Genomic DNA, 23,325 nt, shown 5'->3' on the forward strand with positions numbered 1-23,325 from the left:
TATGTGGGTTTTTTTTTTCCTCCAATGAATTGTTGAAACCGTTAATCTTTATCTAAGGGCCCATAATAACTGTTTTGTTCTCTATGACAGTTTGACGGAAAATGTCTTCCAGAAAGTACTTTGGCAGCCGCTCCGCTTGTTATTAAACTTGGAAAAATGGTTATGATTAATATAGATTAGTAATTCCTTTTTTAATGCAGAACGTGACAGAGACTAATTCCTACTGTTTCACTACGGCTAGCACAGGCTATTGTAAAATAAGGGTCCGTGTCATATCATATAGCGGCATTCTTTTCAGGAAAGCTACCACAGGTGCAGTTTAACATGCTGGTAATCCTATATATCAGTCTTTTGAAATAATAACATCTGCACGCATGTCTATAATACATTTAGAATAAGTTGGGGTAATATAAAACTGAAGCTCATTTGTTGTCCTCTGCTGGCTAGACATGGCTTGACGTGAACCTCTAAAACAATTTTAATGACTTTTGACTTTCATAGTATGAACTCAGACATGCAAAAAGAAAACAAACAGAAGACGTCCGGATAGCGCGCCCTTCATTGAATATCTACGAGGTGTAACTATCACATTAGAAATAGTGCTCTGGAGATACAGAGTAATGAGGAATACAGAAGGGGTAACTAGATTCTACGGCTATGTCTATAGCCTAGGTCTAAGTATTAAAGCAAATGCAGTATCATCGACAGTATTAGTGCTCTACTTAAGGGCTTGCGCTTTCATAGCTTTTTATATTCTATTGCAATTTTTATAATGTATTTGATAAAAAAGGAACTCATACTTTTACGTTTTTTGAAAATTAACATTGCACCACCTTTGTATCATTAATGTTTTTGGAACCAATATTCATTTTTATTTTTTAAGCCATTTTTTTATATTTATCTGGTCTTGTTTTATTTGGGATGAGTTGCAGTTTTTAATGACATCATTTAATCATCTCTATAACATACCAAGGGACTGTAAAAAAAAAGATGTGTTGGAATCCAGCGAGCTTCTGAGATGTCAGAACAATCATGGGCACAGCACGAGGAACAAGTTCAGCAGCAGGACAGTTTAAGAGCTGTCGAAACACAGAAGCAGGCAAACCATCGACAGCAGCAATTTGCTGAATATAGGCGGATCATGGACGCCAACAACAGGCAGACAAAGTCGCGGGCAGAGGCTAGTGGTAAATAATGGTATTCTGTCATTGCTCTTTTTTGGGTTCCAGCTATAAACTGGTATAGATTTTATTATAGGCTGCTGTAAGATGCGCCTTGTCTATGATGAGGCCTACGCCTTGTCATAAACTAAGCAAATCCTCTGTTGCTGGCATATCAAACATGGTATTGAAAATCTTCCCCAACATCCTTATAACTAAATAATGAAACACTTTATTAACTGTGGCAGTATTGAGGCTGCTGGTCTGTAGGACTTTCTAAGACACCAAGACCCAGGTGTGACTGCAACCTCCGCACCCATTATCCCTAGAATATGCCTTTGTTCTTTTTCTCAGTAAAGAAGAGCATATTTTACAACTATAACAATGTATTTTTTTTACTACAAAGTTTGGGTATTTGTCCGGCATATTCTGTCCAAATATCATGGTGTTACATTGTGATTTGGGAGAAATCCTGTCATAGATACCCTAGATATAACATTAAGTTTACCCTCCTACGTCAAGTGGGTATATGCTGTAACGTTTAAAAGACTTTGAAGAGATGGAGCTGCATAAATAAGAACGTGCACTTGGATGGCATTGGATCAGTGGTCTACAACTAATGTATTCCACATGCCTGTCGAAACCATTTTTTTTTAAACATCTGCTCAGTCTTCCATGTTACACTGAATACATCTCACGTTGTAAAGCCAATAGTGAATGTCTTACCCTTTCATGGTCTGAATCATCAGCATGACGAAAATGATAACCATCTTATGCATATATCAGTAATGCCATTGCAAATATACAAAAGATATTCATGACATTGTTTAGTGTTCTTTGTTACCAAATGTATTTCAAATTAAGAAGAACGTTTAATGAAGTCATAAATGATTTTTCACATTTCAGTGGAGACTTTGTGCAAACAACTTGAATTCCCAACGCAAGCCTAACATTTAGTTGAGTTTTTTTAAAATATATGTTAATGTTATTTTGCAGCTTCTTGATGATAAGAACATGGAATACACTCTGGAAAATTCTTCTTAGCAATCGGGAATTATATAGTAATTTAGATGCCACATTAAGCAAGTGCGACCTGCTTTAACCTGGAGCAAACACAGATTGCTGTGGGCCTCAGTGCAAGAACATTTATGAGCCCCTATGGGCGTAGAGGATCCCTTCCATCTTTCTAAAAATTTACCAGCAATTAATAGCCATGAAGTCTATTAGCTTAGGCATTTACCCACAATCTAGGACTGCATGGTGGCTCAGTGGTTAGCACCGCAGCGCTGGAGTCCTAGGTTAAAATCCAACCATGAACAACATCTGCAAGGAGTTTGTATGTTCTCCTTGTGTTTGTGTGGGTTTCTTCCCATACTCCAAAGACATACTGGTAGGGACTGTAGATGGGGAACCAGTAATTGCAACATATGATGGTGCTATTCAAGATAAATAAAGTGGCTCTTTGCGTAGCTGCACAGATTGTTATGTCTACCCTTGTTTTGTTTTTTTACTAAGGGTTTGTATTTCATGCAACTCCTAACTTTACGACCTGTCCGAAGGTTGTTGGCCTTCTAGCAGTATGCACCATAAGAGCTATGACATCAATTGAGACCTTAGCACTCTTTCTTTGAGACCAAAAACCTCCACATTGAGGCCTATAAAAACAACTATCAGTAGAAGAAGCAAAAACTGAACTCTTGTTGGCATTTATTTTTGTGATCAGGCTGTTGGATTCAACATGACCAATCCATTTGTTCTCAGAAGGAATAAGCCCCTGCTCGAGGTATGTGGCATTAGTTTACTCCCCTTTCCCAATTCCAAAAACAGGAACTTTGACAAGTACAGTCCTATGAAAAAGTTTGGGCACCCCTATTAATCTTAATCATTTTTAGTTCTAAATATTTTGGTGTTTGCAACAGCCATTTCAGTTTGATATATCTAATAACTGATGGACACAGTAATATTTCAGGATTGAAATGAGGTTTATTGTACTAACAGAAAATGCGCAATATGCATTAAACCAAAATTTGACCGGTGCAAAAGTATGGGCACCTCAACAGAAAAGTGACATTAATATTTAGTACATCCTCCTTTTGCAAAGATAACAGCCTCTAGTCGCTTCCTGTAGCTTTTAATCAGTTCCTGGATCCTGGATGAAGGTATTTTGGACCATTTCTTTCTACAAAACAATTCAAGTTCAGTTAAGTTTGATGGTCGCCGAACATGGACAGCCCGCTCTCAAATGATCTGAAAACAAAGATTGTTCAACATAGTTGTTCAGGGGAAGGATACAAAAAGTTGTCTCAGAGATTTAACCTGTCAGTTTCCACTGTGAGGAACATAGTAAGGAAATGGAAGACCACAGGGACAGTTCTTGTTAAGCCCAGAAGTGGCAGGCCAAGAAAAATATCAGAAAGGCAGAGAAGAAGAATGGTGAGAACAGTCAAGGACAATCCACAGACCACCTCCAAAGAGCTGCAGCATCATCTTGCTGCAGATGGTGTCACTGTGCATCGGTCAACTATACAGCGCACTTTGCACAAATAGAAGCTGTATGGGAGAGTGATGAGAAAGAAGCCGTTTCTGCACGTACGCCACAAATAGAGTTGCCTGAGGTATGAAAAAGCACATTTGGACAAGGCAGCTTCATTTTGGAAACAAAAATTGAGTTGTTTGGTTATAAAAAAAAGGCGTTATGCATGGCGTCCAAAAAGAAACAGCATTCCAAGAAAAACACATGCTACCCACTGTAAAATTTGGTGGAGGTTCCATCATGCTTTGGGGCTGTGTGGCCAATGCCGGCATCGGGAATCTTGTTAAAGTTGAGGGTCGCATGGATTCCACTCAGTATCAGCAGATTCTTGAGAATAATGTTCAAGAATCAGTGACGAAGTTGAAGTTACGCCGGAGATGGATATTTCAGCAAGACAATGATCCAAAACACCGCTCCAAATCGACTCAGGCATTCATGCAGAGGAACAATTACAATGTTCTGGAATGGCCATCCCAGTCCCCAGACCTGAATATCATTGAACATCTGTGGGATGATTTGAAGCGGGCTGTCCATGCTCGGCGACCATCTAACTTAACTGAACTTGAATTGTTTGTCCAAAATACCTTTATCCAGGATCCAGGAACTGATTAAAAGCTACAGGAAGCGACTAGAGGCTGTTATCTTTGCAAAAGGAGGATGTACTAAATATTAATGTCACTTTTCTGTTGAGGTGCCCATACTTTTGCACCGATCAAATTTTGGTTTAATGCATATTGCGCATTTTCTGTTAGTACAATAAACCTCATTTCAATCCTGAAATATTACTGTGTCCATCAGTTATTAGATATATCAAACTGAAATGGCTGTTGCAAATACCAAAATATTTAGAACTAAAAATGATTAAGATTAATAGGGGTGCCCAAACTTTTTCATAGGACTGTATATGTGGATCAGGAGGAAGAGTTTATGGCCCAGTTCTGCTAGAGCAGCTGTAGCAAAACTACAACACCCAGCATGGATATTTGCTTTGCTGTTCTTGGAACTCCCATGCAAGTGAATGGAGCATGCTGGGAGTTGTAGTTTCACTGGAGGGCTGAAGATTCCCTACCCTTGTACTAGATATCGAATAATCCTTTGTGTATGTAATTTTACTTAAGTAATGTTTCCTTCAAAGCACAATGTCAATAAATAATAGACACTAGAGATGGATGAATTGATTCACAAAGAACCGGATTTGAACCAAATATTCCAAATTCTTTAGTTTTTAATGAAACCGAACAATTTGGGATTTATCTCAGACAAACTAAAATGGCCGCTGAATGCTGCGAGGTGGCCCAAAAGATGTAATAGAAGATGAGTATAAATGTTTTGTTTTGTTTTTTTTCACACCTCCCCTCGCCCTCCATCCCCAAAGTATAATAATTCCTATCCAGGTCTATATAAACAATTTCGGACTGAACAAAACCAGGTGATCACTTCTTCAAAACAGGACAATACAATTCTTCTGATGTTCGCCCATCTTTAATGGATACTACATAAATAGGTTTTCTGCTTTAGTGTAATCTGAATGCTCTATTTCAGGAGAATCTGGAAGTAAGTGACTAGTTGTTTTTTTGCAGTGCAGGAGAAATAAAACATAACATTGACCCCATTCAAATCAGAATGTTACCCACATAATACACAGACCGGTCAGGTCCTCCTTATTAGTGATGAAGGTCCCAAATAAGAGATTTCCCTGGAATGACTTAGAATACCCTCATAGTGTACTTAAGCACATATATTCGTACCTTTTACCGCAGAACATGCACTCTTTGTCTGCAGGCCTAACCACAGCAAACCCCCAATTTCCTAGAGTTTACTTAATATAAAAGGCACATATCTGCCTCTCGTGATATTATTGCTCTGTTCAAACATTAAACTCCTCTATTAAAATAATGTTTTTTATCGGTCTAAAGCAGAATGTACTTTAGAAGCGCTACATTATTTAGTCCAAATAAGGCAAACAGCTAATAAGTAAAGTATTTATCTATCCATTCATCGCACTGGCCTGAACTAAGCTAATTATATTATACAAATTGATTTCATTGAATCGGTGCGCAGAGTGAGCTGAATTCCGAGATATTTATTTTATGCAAGCTGAACACATTCACATTTATGAAAAAATGCATTCAATCACGTTTACCCTGTGTTAATAATTTCATTTACTGTAAAACCTATTTTCCATGGTTGCTCATTGTGAATGGCTCTTTTAAAATATAGTGACGTTCCCATAGCATTTTGCTAAGGATTACTGCGCTTCGCAGATTATATACTGATGTTTTCAACTAACCTCATCATTTCTTTTACTTATTGCAAAATGTCAGTTTGAAGTATTTTAACAAAAATCTACATTTAGCCAATTGCTGAGAGTAACATTTTATGGAAATGTGCCCTTCGGCCTTCACCATCTTCAGGATCCATAATATCCCTACCATCTCTACTGTTCAGCTATCTTATCAATCCAAGATGTAGTGAAGCGGTGGCCACAAACGTGCTTGGCTCTCTGCTTTGAAGTCTATTGAAGTATCTGGCTCGGCACCCTTAGAATATAGTGGAGAATGCCACTAGCATGCCTGACCGCCACTCTCAAATGTGGATGTCAATGTCTGTAAAAGAGCTGGGGAATATGATGGCACTGTATAAGATAAGATAATCCTTTTATAGTCCCACAGTGGGGAAATTTCAGTATGTTACAGCAGCATAGTAATACAGATACAGGATAATACACAGTAATATATTACAGACGTAGGCACACATATGCTGAGAAGAGAAGATATACTAGGAGTCCATAGCAGCTAAGGAACAGAAGAGAAAGAAGGAAGACTTCATAATCATAATCATTTGTTTTCTGTGCGGAGAGATCTTCGCTTGGACTGATATAAATTATACAGCCTGGTCGCGGTTAGAAGGAAGGACCTGCGATAGTACTCCTTCTCACATTTGGGGTGAAGCAGACGGTCACTTACAGTGCTGCCAAGTGTCATCAAGGTCCCATAAGCTAAATAAATAATAAATCCCAATCTGGGTTTCACAAGTGAAATTGGATCCACAACGTTAATTTATCCTTGTTGTTATTTTATACTATGGCAGTCCCACTTGGAATAAATGTTCACTCTTTCCCACCTTATATCAACCACTTTATAGCCTCCTCCATTACCAATCCAGCAATCTATCTTTCCTCCATCTTTCATTTTATCTAATTTCTGGAAATTGTTTGACTTGCTGAAAGCATATCAGACACTGAAACATATAAACTGTGATGTGGAAAGCTTATAATAACTTATTGCTCAGCATGGCAATCCTCCTACATTCAATACGTGTATGGTCAATTTAACACGTACAAAGTGTTTGGTCTCTTATCTATGGGTCTATGGCAACAAAGCACCCATGTATGTCAATGGTGACTTGCTGGACTGGTCAGGGAATACTCCCTCTGCCAATGGTCTTTATGGTTTAAGCTTATGGATGATTTATTATTCAATGACTGCAAGTACTCTATCTAGAGATTTTACTATCTGAACATTTTTATGATCATTGAAAGAGTGTGTCATAAAGATAGTCCTATATGAACAATATCTTATGTATAGGTTTATTCTAAGACTTAATACAGTTTTAGTTACTTTCTTATTCATATAATACTAGTAGTACACCATGTTAGTGATGAGGCCATGAGTGAGTCATGTACAAAACCGCACGTTATTAGCTTAAAGATAGAGATGAGCAAGTAGAATTCGATCGAGTAGGTATTTGATCGAATACTATGGTATTCAAAATACTCGTACTCGATCGAGTACCACTCGCTATTCAAATGTAAAAGTTCGATGCAGAACCAGCATTGATTGGCCGAATGCTATACAGTTGGCCAATCAACGCTGGTTCTTCTCCTACCTTTAGAAGTCTTCTCTGTGCAGCTTCCCCGCGGCGTCTTCCGGCTCTTCATTCACTCTGCCAGGCATAGGGCCTGGGCAGAGCCAACTGCGCACGCCCGCTTGTAGTGCGGGCATGCGCAGTTGGCTCTGCCCAGGCCCGATGCCTGGCAGAGTGAATTCAGAGCAGGAAGACGCCACGGGGACGCTGCATGGGGAAGACTCCTCGGAGGATCCAGCCCGACCCTCACTCGTGGACTTGGTAAGTGTAATTTGACCGAACGTTACCTACCCCTGAAACGAGCATTTTCCCCCCCATAGAGTGTAATAGAATTCAATATTCGATTCGAGTAGTCGAATATTGAGGGGCAACTCGAAATGAATCTCGAATCTTGAACATTTTACTGTTCGCTCATCTACTTAAAGACTATAGACTGTGGGTAACTCTGATGGGTAGGCGCAGAACTGTAGAGTTCTTTAAAAATAAAAAAAAAACACTGGCGTACAAGCACAGATCTACAAGGGGCTGAAGAGGTAAACATTGTTTTGATTTTTTTAAGAACATTTGCTTCTTATCTTTTTCACAATCTCAACAACCCCTATAAATTTATTAGAAAAATTATTTCAACTCTAGTCCTATTTCTAAATGGTCACCTGGTGACTTTCTCGATGTCTGCCTGGCTGCTAAGACTTGTAGAGTAAACAGCTAATATCTCGAGAGGAAGATGCAAGACTTCCAGGTAACTGGGTGACTGTACTATGCATGGCCATATCGAGATTTCCACCAACATTCCACTTTGGCCAACATGAGAATCCTTCTTTGATGTCCATGTGTCCCATGCCTAAAGGGACAACTCTTAAAAATGGACATATTCTAGTCATATGTGTTATATAGTAGTAAAAAAAAGATAAAAAAGAAGGTCCATATTTCTTTCCTAAATGTTGTACTCTTCTCTGTGAAACCACATATTAAGTCATGAAGAAAGCTAGATATACTGTATAATGATGTGGTTTGGTTTCTTGATGGTATTCTCGTAATAAAATTAATTCTTATGATTCCTTTGCTGTCAAAACAGCCTTTAGTTTATAGACAGATCATGTCAGGCAAGCAGAGGAAGTTAGGGCTTAATGAAGCATCCAGCCACAGCGCTCTGGCTTGGAAGCATCTGCAGGTACCGGTTCCCACTTGAATTTATGTACTGTGTGGTGTCAATATGGAGATGTAACAGGAAAATAAGGGCTTCAAAACAGTAATAATATTTTACGTAATGATCTTAATTTCTGCTACCCAAGGAAACAGACAGCATGCGCTTAGCGCAGGTGGCAATCTTGAAGGAAAATATAATTCCATCTGGAAGACCACAAGGGGATTTTATGAACTAAATGAAACCATATGCAAAGTTGCCAAATCTTTTCCCACTCGAAGAATAAGAACTAAAATATTTCCTGCGTATTTCTGTACTATGCTATATTAATTCAAATTATTTTTAAATTAATTTTTAAAATCATTAAAAAATTAAACATAGATGTTTGAGGTTGCTACTAAGTATATGTGCAGTGTCCATGGCCAGACTGGGGGATCCTGTGGTGGGTTCCAGACAACAACCTCATTTAGAAATTACTTTGAATTTTTTATTTAGAATTTTGGGTTTATTTCTCATGTGTTAATTCACAAATAATGTTTCATTAGCTCTCATTGATGTTATGTCTTGTGCGTGCCATGGTAATAACAAAGATTATAATACAACTGAATGTGATCGTCTATGTTATGCCAAGTTGTAGGTTGGGCTCCAAAATATTTCTCTGGTGTGCCCAAGGAGATTTAGTCTAGTACTGTCCATGACTATAAGAAAAACGGGATAACAACAAATAAACTCAGAATGCACTGAACATAAAGAAGACATTTTGCATACTCATTTCTTGTGTACTCTATCTCAAAGGTATTGTCTCTGAAGAAACTTCAACTGATGACACCCAATGGTCTATTTTTTAAGAAAATCAGATCTCTTCCAAACTAAGGCCTCGTTCACACCTGCATCGGTAATCCATTCAGGGGAGTCCGCCAGTCATACAGACAGGAAAGTAGATCATGAGCTACTTTTCTGTCCGCATGTTCCATGTGGAGACCAAGCGAAAAGCACAAAGACTAGAGATGAGCGAGTACTGTTCGGATCAGCCGATCCGAATAGCACGCTCCATAGAAATGAATGGATGCACCTGGTACTTCCGCTTTGATGGCGGCCGGCCGCTTAACCCCCCGCGTGCCGGCTACGTCCATTCATTTCTATGCGAGCGTGCTGTTCGGATCGGCTGATCCGAACAGTACTCGCTCATCTCTAACAAAGACCCCATTATAGTCTATGGGGTCCATGTGCTTTCACTGCATACCGCTTCCCAATGCGTTCGGTAGTCCGCTGGGGTGTCCCTATGCGGATTCCCCCAAAACAGATTACAAATGCAGATGTGAACCAGGCATAACAGAACATAGTAAAGATAGCAAAGTTAAAAAAAAAAGATGATGGAGTAGAGAGTAGGTTGGACTCTTTTTCCCTATATTACTGAACTGATGTTTTACAATAGCAAACACTGCAATTCAAGTAGAAACAATGCCACTATTATACTTTAATATCACACTATGTAGAAGATGATGTGGCATTTCTCTACCGTAAAGCATGACAGAAGTTTTATTACATGCACAACTTCTTCTTTTGTTTAAAAAAAAAAATGGCAAAAATGCTGGAAAAAAGCTTCCGCCATGTCTTTTACATTAGAGTAAATGTAGATGGCAGTGCCCTGTCTGCATCAGTCATTCCATGTCCATTAATATCCGCTGCTTTCATGCTATGATGACGTTATAATGGTGGTATAAATTTATCCTTAGACAGAAAGTTGGATTTTATTAAGGTTGTAGTATAAGTAATGATAGAAGTGGCTTTTAGTTTTTTAATACTGATGGTCTACCCTAAAGAGCCACATGGGGATCTGCAAATCACCTATTTGAAATGTCCATGGCTCTCCAGTAAGTACCACATCCACTTCATTATCTACCCCGCTCCATGCACAGCTCCATGTTTTTTGTATTGGTGCAGCTCAATCCCATTTATGAACTATGCTTAGGATTGACTAGGGTGCTGAGGATCTGATCACTGTCATTCCTATAATAATGATCTACCCTAAGGATGTGCCATGTATGTTAAAGAACCATAAAATCCTTTAATCCCAGCTGCAGACATAGAGTGCGGTTGTACATTGATAACCCCCGCAGAGCATTTCCTCCAAGCCAAAAAGTAAAACTTAAGCGTGTTAGTTCAGCCACCCTGTAACTTGCCTAGATGTTTAAGTTGTCTATTCAGTTAACCTTTTCACCATGTGTCACATCCTTCTGGCAGGAATGACAAGTGAACTCCTGTCCTTGGTCTGTGTAGGGCTGGAGGTTACAAGTGTCATGTCAGACAAGGAGATGAAAAGACCTCCTGCCTGGTAATAAGAAGCATGTTATCACTCACAAGGCTCCCAACCATTGCTGATACCTCAGGTCAAAATTAGAGGCCGCAGCTTGCAAGGAGACAAGGACCAAGCGAAAGTGTGTTTGGATTCCCCATATTGTAGATACAGTTTTTAACTTTACCAGCATACAATGAAAGCACGGTCTACACGTTGTTGTATGTCCTTTGAAACCAGGAGCAGATTTCATGTTTGATTCAATGGAAAGCTCTTTAACAGTGAACTGTAACGTATGTAGAAATTGAATTATGTAGAACTTTCCAAGGCAAATACATTACCAGGGAAAAAGATCAGCATGACTTCAATACAGTCGCAAATACAATAGCGCCAAATATATTTGAACAAAAAGAACAACTCAGTGCTGAATACCTATGATGGGAAAAGTAAAGCTTACCAGTACATTCCCTACATTAGATAAGCTTTATACTAATATATAACCAGGTCCCCCTGGAGCCCTGTTGTAAAATCCAGTAGGGTGCTGGAAATTTTTGTGAATTGCTTCCTCTGCTGCTATTCCTGCTCTCTGTAATGTGACTGACTCTGCTCTACTCTGGCTGAAGGTCCGTAGAGTAGAGCGGATTCAGTAATGTGACCAAGAGTCAGAGCATCTGTCGGGGAAGGGGGGGGGGGGGGGATTGAGGAACCAGATTTCTAGCTTCCAAAACTGCTCTCTGCAAATTGCTTATATATCTCCCTAGATAACCCCTTTAACAGTCCTCTTGCTTAAGCATGTTCCAAAATCTTGAGGTGACCAGCTTAGAAAAAAACTCACATGATTTAGAGATATTCTGTCTGGAGTTGTTGACGCCATGTTTGTGTATAACTAGCTAACCAGTGGTTATAACATTGCAGCCTATCAAAGGTTCTGCTAGTGTGCCACAACAATTGGATTTGTATTGTGTGAAATTGGACCCATGAACTAAATCTGTGGAAATGTAAGGATTGCACCACATTTATTATATGGCTTGACATACATTAAAATTGACATCAATTTTTTGTATCTATAAAATTAATCAGTCAAACTAATGATCGAAACGTGATGGAAACGGGCCCTTAATTTGTTTTCTTCACTAACCTCTCCCTACTCTCCTCTTATGGAGATGTGAAAGCTACTGTTGTTTGATCCCAGTGACAACTCTTCAGCCTCCACTAAACATCATCGGCATAAGATTTTTTTTTTTTTTAATGTAGATTGTGAGCCCCCTATCAGTATGTCTTTGTAGAATGAGAGGAAATTCACACAAGCACGGGGAAAACATAAAAACTCCCTGCAGATGTTGTTACTGGTGGGATTCGAACCAAGGGCTCCAGCGCTGCCACTGAGCCACCGTGTTGCCCCAGGAATTATTAATATGGTACAAAATAGCAATCTACATCAATACTTCAATATTGTGTCACAATGAGCTAATGATATTAGGAAGGTGGATATTAATGTAGATTGTGAGATTGGAGCTTCGGCATAACACCCGGGGTCTGTAGGAGAGAATATCGAGGGCCTGGTAATAGATTAAACATTCATTTCACTCTGCAAAGGGGCTTTTGTATATTGCTTTTAATAGTTCTCCTTTAAATGATATATAATGCAGCCTTTTGTAACTGTAACTAAAACACCTCCGCCAACTAATAAATGAGAACTCTGTAACATCAGAAATGGAATTACCACCAAATTGAAACGTTGGAGATTTCAGTTACTCGGCACAAATAATGTTCGCTCTGCTGGCTAAAATTAGTTTCCTTAGGCTTTTATATTGTGCTTTGTCTGCGTTCATGAATATCCATATTTTGAGAGATTTGCTTGTAACATTTCTCATACATCCATCCTGGGCCTCTTAAAGCAAGCTTTATTTACAGTAGTGAAATCACATTCTCACAAGCTGTGTAATTTCTGGTAGTAAACTGATTTTGCAGCCGGTTAATACAGATGTGTCTCAATGGTCCATTTTTTATTCCGCAGTTTAAGAAGTTAAGGGCCTATTTATAAGTGTGGAGAACAAAAACCATATGCCACAGAAAAGTAGTGTACGATGTGTTTTCTATAAAAGTTTTCACTTGAAGCGCTACAGACATAAATAAGAACCAGTAATACTTTCTGCACTTTGAAATCGCTTTTGGATGTCACCTACAATACCGATCTATTTGTGCTTAGAATTATCTATCTATCTATCTATCTATCTATCTATCTATCTATCTATCTATCAGAAAATTTATTCCCCCAGATAAAAGCCATCTTATTGTGTCTGTAAATTTCGTTATTTCCATGTGGTTTAATTTAGCTTACTATAACTGCTAGAAATCTTTAGTGGAATGAGATCAGTCCATTTGCGAAATATACCGTAAATTCACATGAAGTAATACACTAAAGCACAATAGTATGGAAGTAATTCCTCTGCCGGGGCTGCTTTCAGACACCCATAACCCAGACCCATTTTAGCATCTGTATTATTGCTACAATACCTACATTTCTCACTGGTGGACTTATATAATCCTATAGGAATGCAGACGGTTTGGGCATTGTGGGAGTAATACAGATGCTAAAATGCCGTAACCGGTGCCAATTAGCGATATAGTAAGTCAATCAGCGCTCATTGACTTCCATTTATATGTAACAATGATCATGAGGTTTCTTCGTAGCCTCTAATGGAAGTCTGAAAGCAACCTTTGGAACAAGTCATTTTGTTGACTGGGAAAGAGATGCCTGCACATTGCACAGACAGGTCTGCCAAATGTAATCTGCAGAATTGTGCAGCAGATATTCACTTTCACCGCAATGCTACCACTGGTGCTGCCATGAAGCCTTCCTTCCTGACTAATAGTCCATCTATTAACTTACTTAAACAAATGAGTTTTCTAAACCAAACAACTGTTTCAGGCTGAAGCCTCTTGTTGCAGAAAAAAACGCAAAGTGTGTGAAATTCTGATTAATCCCATCCACATATTATAGAAAAAAAAACTGCGAAAAAACTGTGTTTTTAAAAAAACACTGCATGACAATTATACCTCAGAAACGTTTACGTTTTCCCTTTGGTTTTAACAAGGGAAGAAAATCTGCAGAGAACAACTCAGCAAAAAATGATAAATGATATAAATAAATATGATATATATAATGATAAAAAGCTGATGCGTTTCAGAAGTTTTTCATCTATGTTTCACAACATTAGGGTCTTAGCTTCAAAGGGTTTTCCCATGAATATAACCAGATTTAAATTTGTAGGCAATTAAAAATTAAAGATTTTTGAGGCTATGAATATTTTAAAATTTCACAAATTTTCTACAATCTTAGTGATGACATTCAGTTGCAAATGAATACGGTCATCAGTGCAGGGACTTTCTATGAGAAACACAGACATGATGGTCTTTTTGGGCCCGGTTATCTTCTCACACATCTACTGCCCTTGTGTGTTTCTGTGTTTTTGCATGAGAAAATAACTCTGACACAATAAGAGCTTCTGACAAGTTCCAGACCATAGAAAGTTCTTGTATTCATGGTCATATACAGTGGGAAATTATCGAGACAAAAACTGTCCCCACTAAGATGGTTATGGAAATTTTTTGAAATATTTAACTTTTTATTTTCTACAAATTTAACTAGGGTTAAGTTAAAACCCATTTACGTAAGGTATCAATGAGAACATTGTAGAGCAGATTTAGCAAGACAGAAAGTGGCGTCAAAAAGTTGCCAACCTCGGATTTCGCAACTTATAACAGATATATCATTGTGGGGTTACCAAGCTCACATGGAATACACTGATCTTGATAAATGCCCCTAAAAGTATGTACCATGCAACTTCTAAAGTGGCGCTATGACAACTTACGCTAGGTTCACACTAGCACTTGGGTTTCAGTTTTTCAGGTCTGTTCCGTTCCATTCTTCAAGTGGAATGGGGGGCGGAATCCCTGAATAGTAAACAAGCGCTTATGTGAACCCAGCCTTAAGCTGGTTAAAATGTAATTTCTCTTTGTGCATAATGGTTTTATATGTTACATGTATTAAAAACCAAATAACTATACAGTAGTAAAACGATGCCCATTTTGGTGACGAAGACACCATCATCTCTACAGTGAACATGGCTACTATGAAACATAGGTAAGACTGGATACAATGTACTCACATATATAGTAATATTCTCTTCCTGGTCTAAATTCAAATCCTAATGAGAAGGGAGTGAAGAGCTGGAATTTTTCTGAAAACTTTAGAGGTCCATTGGAAGAGTGGGGTCGATTGCACTCCCATCTTTTGAAGCCTTTGGATGTGTGATCACAGGAGCTGTAGCCATCAAAGTTCACCATGAATAAAACGTATCTTTCAGTTTTATCTTCAGGCACGGAGTCTTCATAATGAGGGCAGAACACATCTAGATAGTCATTGATACAGACATCAATGTGGTAATCGCCTCTCATGAACCTGCCAAGAAATAAAAAGAAGTGGTTAAAATTGTGGATATTTATCTTGTTATATTATATATTATATGCTCTAAAATATATATTAAAGCAAGTGTAATGTAGACACTGAAGATTTAGCGATTGGGATCAGTAGAAGCACCTTGAACCAAAACCCAAATTAACTCTATGAATAATGGGGCTACCGACCCACATATCAAAGCATCATTTAGGTATTTTCATATGTTGGAGCTGAGCTGATGGTACTTCCACTGAAATGGATGGGACTACGATGTATTCCTTCATTTTAGTGGGTGCCCATGAGCTGAAATAAAAACAATACTAGTCATATGATCCAGATGACTATGTGGCAGAGGTTGTAAGTAGATAAGCGCAACCATCCAAAACAATATAAGGCAGCCTTCACACGGAGTAAACCCGCGTGTATTTTTGCAAAATACACGTGTAAAAATAAGACTCCCATTGACTTCAATGACATTTTACAGGCATATTTTTTACAGGCGTATTTTTACACGTGTAAAAAATATCATTGAAGTCAATAGGAGTCTTAGTTTTACACGTGTATTTTGCAAAAATACACGCGGGTTTACTCCGTGTGAAGGCTCCCTCGACTACAAAAGCATATATACCTTAAATATATTAAAATCTACTAACAATAATCATCAATGATCATAAATAATTTCTACACTATATGGATACAGTACACTTATTTCTGTAACAGGTCAGGTTCTAGGCAGTTACTATGATTTATGATATGAAGACAGCCATATTTATATAGTTACACATTGCTGGCACTTATTTTTAAGACATATACAAAGTCTTGTAGAGCATTTACAAGAGACATAAAAGCAATGCAGTTTCACTGCCAAACTACACAGAATAGAATCTGCAGCTTTATGATAAAAGGATTCTGGGATATGAATTAATAGCGCTCGTGCTAACCTGACAGCTCTGAATAACAGCCAGGCCATCGCTGTAGCCTTAGGTAGTCTAGCCCAAATGGGTTTTCCCTTTAATTATTATAAAGCATTTTCCGACATGCTATACCAGAGAATTTGCAAGTGTCATTTTTGTGACATTTGACACCGATGTGCTGTGAATGATAAATTAGGACTGAAATTTAAAGCCCACCCAAGGCTTATGAAAAGAAAAATTGCATGAAATATATATTTTAACAAAAACATACCGGTCATCTGTAGAAAGAATGGTTTTGTAATCAAAAGGTTGCGTGAAATATTAGAATGGAAATTTTTGGCCACTTAACATTTAGAAAAATCTGTCAATTTTATTTTATTTTTGTTATTAAATTAATTTTTGCAATTGGTTTATTATTGCCACTTTTGTCTCAGATTGTGTAGCAATTCTATCTGCCCTAGGTATAAATGTGGGTCTTTGATAATACTCCATGGCATTAAAGGGAGCCTGCCACAAAGAAAATACTATTCAATCTACAGGCAGTATTTTATAGGGCAGATTGATACCGTATACATTTTGTGGAAAAGTAAAACTTAGAATTAGGGTTGAGATGATCTTGAGATTTCAGGATCGATTTTAAAATCCGATTTCCGATCCTTTTCCAGCTAAACCCAATCGCTATTGTGAATTTTGCTCGATTGCTGATCGGAATCCGATATTTTCCAATCCCGATCGCTCAACCCTACTTAGAATGTATTGATTGAAATTGCTTCTCTTTTGGTTTTTAGGAGTCCAGTGGGTAGTTCAGGTCAATCACTGATTAGAACCACCCATTGGACACTTAAAGAGGACCTTCCACGTCCTTGGGCACATGCGGTGTAATACACCACTAGAAAGCTGACAGAGTGCTTAATTCAGCGCACTATTGGCTTTCCCATTCTGTGCCCCCGGTGAAGAGCTATCGGTGCCATTACTGTAGCTCTTTACTGTCAGAAGGGCATTTCTGACAGTCTGTCAGGACTATTGCACTGTCTACTGCACTGTACTCTGAGAGGGAGTGTTCCTTACCGCCCAGCCATGATGCTGAGAGGTGAGGAACGCCCCCCATTCCTGACAGTACTCGTCCATAGACTAGTACTGGGGGGGGGGGCATTTCTCACCGCTCAGCGTCATCCCGATTAGGCCCACTCATTCATGCACTGCCGCGATGGGATGCCGATGCAGTGCATGAATAAATGGGCCTAATTGGGAGAGAGTCTAGTGTTGCGAACGTCACTGCTGCCTCAGCCGCGGAAAGAAAGGGCATGTAACTTATTTTTCCTGCTAGCTGAAAAAAAAAAGTTGCTAGTGGGGAAAAAAGCAAGCATCTCCCATTCAAGTGAATGGGAGCCTTTTTTGCAGGCAGATTTTGAGGCGGATTCCGTGCCTGCAAAAAACTCTGTGTGAACTAGCTCTAAGTGTACAAGAGCAAGGATTTAAATCACACACTACCTGCATATGTAACATGACAGGTTAACAATTAATGGACTTGCTAGAAGGGGTGTATCTTGCAGGAGTGGGGGTGCAGAGGATGCAGTCGCACCCCGGTCCCTGGCCTATACATTGTATCTTCCTAATATGAAGACACCAGTTCTATAAATGTTACATTATAATTGAAAGGTCTGGTACAGATTTTGCATTGGGACCCAGGAGCATCATGTTACACCCCAGCCTGCTAGTGATCAGTGGGGACCTAGTTTCACAGACCACCATTATGTAACCCTGATTGATCAAAAGATGCTTAAAAGTACATATACCACTTATCATCTCAATAAGCCTTACACAATAGGAAATTCCAAACAAGTGACATCATCTCTAGTCATCATGAAGTCATGCAAATCAGATAAACATTGTATCAATCTGTCATGGGTCTGCTAGAGCAGGAATTTTGCAAAGTTTTTGTTTAATGAAACAAAGTAAATCTTGTTTGTCAGTCTGTTTATCTGTCTGAATACTCCCTTAGAAAAAGCTGACTTTTAAGTTCACTCTTCTCGAGAAGAACATGCTTTGTATTTGCTATTCTTGAAAAGAAGTAATGTGATCAAAGTTCATCTTCAGATTAATGAAACATAAAGCTTATTAGAGAAACCTCTGAAACCCAAAATTATATATTGCATGTAATGTACGGTTCACAGGCTCTCCTCAATCTATCACATTATATTGATGATACAATAACCCTTGCTCAGTGACCTCCTTCACTATCAACTAATTGATCTTCTTCCACTAGCAGTCACATTGATGAACCAGAGTGTAAACAAAGATTAAAAAGGGGTCATGCTATGCTTCAGTCTGGAAGTTGACAGCTGTAAAACCGGCTAATATTTCTTTTTAGCAGTGCTGCTGTCCCAAGCTTCCTATTGTATATACAAATATAAGCCCATGAAGTTTAATGTTGTCCAAAAAAAACTGTACACATCTTAACAAAAAAATCTAAAACGTGTTGTATTGTATCCAAAAGCTATGACTATAAAAGTTCACCTCCAGCATGTTTCACAAGATGGTAGTCATCCAAAAACTTCTGCCGAGACATCTGCCATACATTTACTTATGCCAGTGGAGTAATGTAATAATAAATTTGAGCACTTTTTTTTTTTTTTAGCAAAGTCACTAAAGATTCCCCAAAATATTAAGGAAGATGGAGTATGGACCAGAAGATGACCCAGTGCGCTGTATTTTATTCCATTTTTAATTGTACACTTGAGAAAGGGGTTTGCACCCTGAAACGTGTGGTGTGAAATTTCTAATAAAGGATTATTGGATTGTACTACTATCTATAGGTGAGCGCAGTTCCTGCCATTGTTGACTCTTCTTGGGTCATCTTCTGGTCCATATTCTGTCTTCAGTTTACGCCCTAGGGTGTGGTGGGATCCTGCTGCCTATTGTCCCAGAGAGGAACCTTCTAATAATTGGTTCCAATGCGATTTAAGGTGGTTGTGGCTAAGCTCGAAACCCACTAAGGTGAGAGTCTTACCTTCTCCATTTTTCTTTCTAATCTTTCCCAAGCATATTTTACACTATGCACTGCTCGATGCCTTCTTTGTGTTTTATGTGAGTAAAAACAATAGGGGTCAGCCAAATGTGCCAATTTTGGCAGGGCAACCAACTACTGTATGATGACAGAATGAGTGCCATATTGGATTTCCATGGCTAATCCTTTTGCTCCTTGAGGAGATAAGCAACCACTAGAAGTGAACAGCTGCAATATATTGTTTTTTGCCATTAGGAACCACCCATGCTTGGTCCAAGAGTGCATGTGTATGAGTATGTCGGGAGGAATAGCTGCCAGCCAAATCAATGTTCAGGCACATGTACATCTCAGTAAGCTCAAGAAAATATCAAGTTCTCACTATATGTTACTCCGTGTAGCCCAACACTAGTACAAAGCTAAAGCCATATTGCCTAGAAGGCTATCTCTGCTAACCACTAAGTAAAAAGTAATGTTGTAGTACACAATACAATAGGATTTTGTATTTAGCGTCACTCTGACATTTTTTACATTTTTCTAGCGACCGCATTCATAAGAGAAGAACATTTCATGTCTTATTATTTCTTCTTCCATGAGTCAGACATCTGTATGCCACAAACACAGTAGAAATTCTTGTGTTAGAGGCAATATAAGATGATATAGAGTTTCTTTGATCTTTCATTATTGCTTGACATGCTCTCTATAGTCTTTAAAAATTATCCAGATTTTTTCCAACACATTTGTGGCATTTTTTTTTTACATTTGCCTTTGCTTATCGAGCACCAACATAACCCACAGCTGTCCAGAGACTGTCACCATTCACATCAGTCATTGTACCCATTGGGGCTCTCAATCTCACTTCCCTATCTCAGACACACATATGCTAGAGTCCTGCAGATGTTGCATCTAAAGTGCCGTGTAATAGAATTTATAAGGAAATAAATCGAAATAATATGAACATATTAAAAAAAAAGCAAACTTTTTGGGGAGGGGGCATAATTTTATGATGCTTTGATAATTCTTTTTCACAGACTTCTCTCCAAGCTCCATAAGGTTTTGTAAAGACTAGTGAAAGGAAGTTTTGAGTTTCCTGGATCCACAGGTGGAAGTTAGTAATACATACAGTAAATGTTCATGGACTGACCTTTCCCCTTTCCAGCTGCTAGAGGTGCCAGAAATGTAGCCTTCCAAAATGTTTGCTCATTCAACAGACAGAATGACTCATTAATCAAATTCTCACCAAATTCTCCGCAACTATACAAGACTTTCCATCCACATATATCATTAAAAGATAGATTAACATTTGGAAATGATTCCAAGTGAAATGACTTTCAGCCGGTACATCAAATGAAATTATTAAAGAATTATACAAAATTATTCATTTTAATTCTAAAATAATGAGATTATATTACAGTTCATTATAACTGAAATAAGTTTCATGTTATGGTAAAAGTAAAAGTAATCCTACCTTCTTCCAAGAAAAGACAACTAGAAAGGTCACTATGCTAGATAATGACAATAAAAAGCATGGAAATCACTCACTACCCAATGTCAAAGTCATAGGAACCGGAATATAACATTCGCCATGTCAAATGTTTCCCGTCAACGATAAAGTCACCAGTTCTTTAGTGTAAGGTCAAAATAAAGGAAAGTACACTGCATTGGATCGAATAAACTGTATTTCGATACACTATGCTATACGAAAATAACATTGTATAATGAGTAGTACATGGGGAAGAATACAAACATGTATTGTTACAACTAGAGATGAGCTAGGAGTATTCGATCAAGTAGGTATTCGATCGAATACTACGGTATTCAAAAAAATACTCGTACTCGGTCAAATACCACCCGGTAAACGTAAAAGGCGTTTACCGCGTGGTACATGACCGAGTACGAGTATTTTGAATATCATAGTATTCGATTGAATACTGTAGTATTCAAAATAATACCTACTCGATTGAGTGCTACTCGCTCATCTCTAGTTACAACTCATGGCTATGCCAGTTGGAGCAAGTTGGAGGACATCTAGATGGCTTTTGGTAGCCTCAGTATATATATATCGGTGCAGATACTGGTCTCCGACAATAGCTGTGGCACCATATACAATAATATATATATATATATATATATATATATATATATATATATATAACATGTGAGCCAGCATTTAAGGCATAGAGTACTACCAGCATCTATGTCTATTACGTGTTACCCTATATACAAACACTGTAGAGATCTAACAAAGGGGTGCAAGTTTATGTTAAACATTGTGATACCCTGAAACGCGTAATCTCAATAAACGTTGAACCATTTCCTCTTCACAATCATTTTTTCCAATTGAACATCGGGTTATTTGAGTTGGGAGGAGCACAATCAGATATATATATATATATATATATATATATATATATATATATATAAACATACGCATATATACAATGTATATCTATAATTCATATATATCGCAACAAAAATAAATGTAGTAACCATTGGAAAGCGGGAATATTATTGCATGATTGTATGACTTGTGCAAATAAATTTTGCTCTGAGGTTGAGAGATTGGAGGAGACATGTACATTAGATGGTCATACATATAGTTCGACTGACTATATGTATATACAAGTCACCTTGATTCTCAATATCTTGTATTTCTTGTACAGTATATGAATAGTGTTCACTAGACATAACATTGGCTTTTGGGCTTTATTCAGATGGGGACATCGTACCTATGTTTAACTGTTAAACCCACATGGGTGTTGCTATATGTTTGCTATACAGTTAAACATGGGCACAATATGCCCCTCTGTGTGAAGCTAAATCTAAATTCTTCAACTACAAATGAAAATTTGCCTTTGTTATAGCGTGGCGGCGGCCCTTTGTACTTTTTTGCTAAATGCTCGTAGTGAACTATAAATAAGATGCCGGATTACTGTGTCAGATTCTACACAACTGAGAACGGAGAAAATTATTTTAATGATATGAATTTCAGTAAAAGAAATAATCACAATCTAATTATGATTAATAAGAAGCTAAATCATTGAAATGAGTTGCTTGGTAAAACAAGCACAGCCTCAAATAATACTGTACTTGGAACATCTTATTCATTGCAAGATGATCTTTGTGCTTTTATCAGCATGATCTCAAGGTCATAGTAATTCCATTTAACTTTCTGTCTCAGTTACAATACTCATTAAGGCCTGGTAAATTAAAATCTGTATTCAGGACATCTCTATAGCATCTGGCTATTGAGAAAGTGCATATCAAATTCTAGAACACACTGCATATTGCTACCTCAAATAAAAAAGGTATGAGCAACCAACAAGTGCTATGCCATCAAAGAATAATTGTACTCCCAATGGACGGGGACAGGTGAATGGAACATAAAAGTAATGCACAGTTGTTCACTGGGGCCACCAGATACAATTATTCCTCTAACAACCTTTAGGAAATGCACCATAATACCTTTCGATTTTTGTTTTTCAATTTTGTTTTCTGCTGGACCATTATTGTGTTATGACCGGTTCACATCTTTGTTTGGGTTTCCGTTCAGGGAGTCCGCTATTAGAAAAGCGGTTACCTTCAGAAAACCCACAGACCTCATAGACTATAATGGGGTCCGTGTGTTTTCCGCACGAAACAAGAGGAGAGAAAAGTGCTGCTTTCAGGACTTTTCTCTCTGCATGTTCGTGCAGAAACTGAATGGAAACCACATGGACCCTATTAATATCTATGGGATCCATGGGTTTCACAGGTAACTGCTTTTTAATGCGTATTGGTTTCCATTCGTGGGGGTCACCGAGTGGGCTCCCTGAACAGAAACCCAAATGCAGATGTGAATAGGCCCTTAGAGACTGGGTCCATCACAAGATGGATGAATGCACCATATGGCGGTATAAGGGTATAAGTTATCTGGAGTTGTAAAAGCTCTCCGTTCAAGACTCA

The 23,325-nt window shown here is 38.2% G+C and overlaps 1 protein-coding gene across 3 annotated transcripts in view; it reads right to left on the minus strand.

Moving 5' to 3' along the window:
* EFNA5 (ephrin A5) overlaps positions 1–23,325 on the minus strand; it is a 339,847-nt gene that overhangs the window by 52,386 nt on the left and 264,136 nt on the right. For all 3 annotated transcript variants that reach the window (XM_075271979.1, XM_075271977.1, XM_075271975.1), the window contains exon 3: positions 15,173–15,465. In XM_075271979.1, coding sequence (XP_075128080.1) covers positions 15,173–15,465 — 293 coding nt within the window. The remainder of the gene's footprint in view (positions 1–15,172; positions 15,466–23,325) is intronic.

Source organism: Leptodactylus fuscus, chromosome 1 (assembly GCF_031893055.1).
Source record: "Leptodactylus fuscus isolate aLepFus1 chromosome 1, aLepFus1.hap2, whole genome shotgun sequence".
Classification (NCBI taxonomy): domain Eukaryota; kingdom Metazoa; phylum Chordata; class Amphibia; order Anura; family Leptodactylidae; genus Leptodactylus; species Leptodactylus fuscus.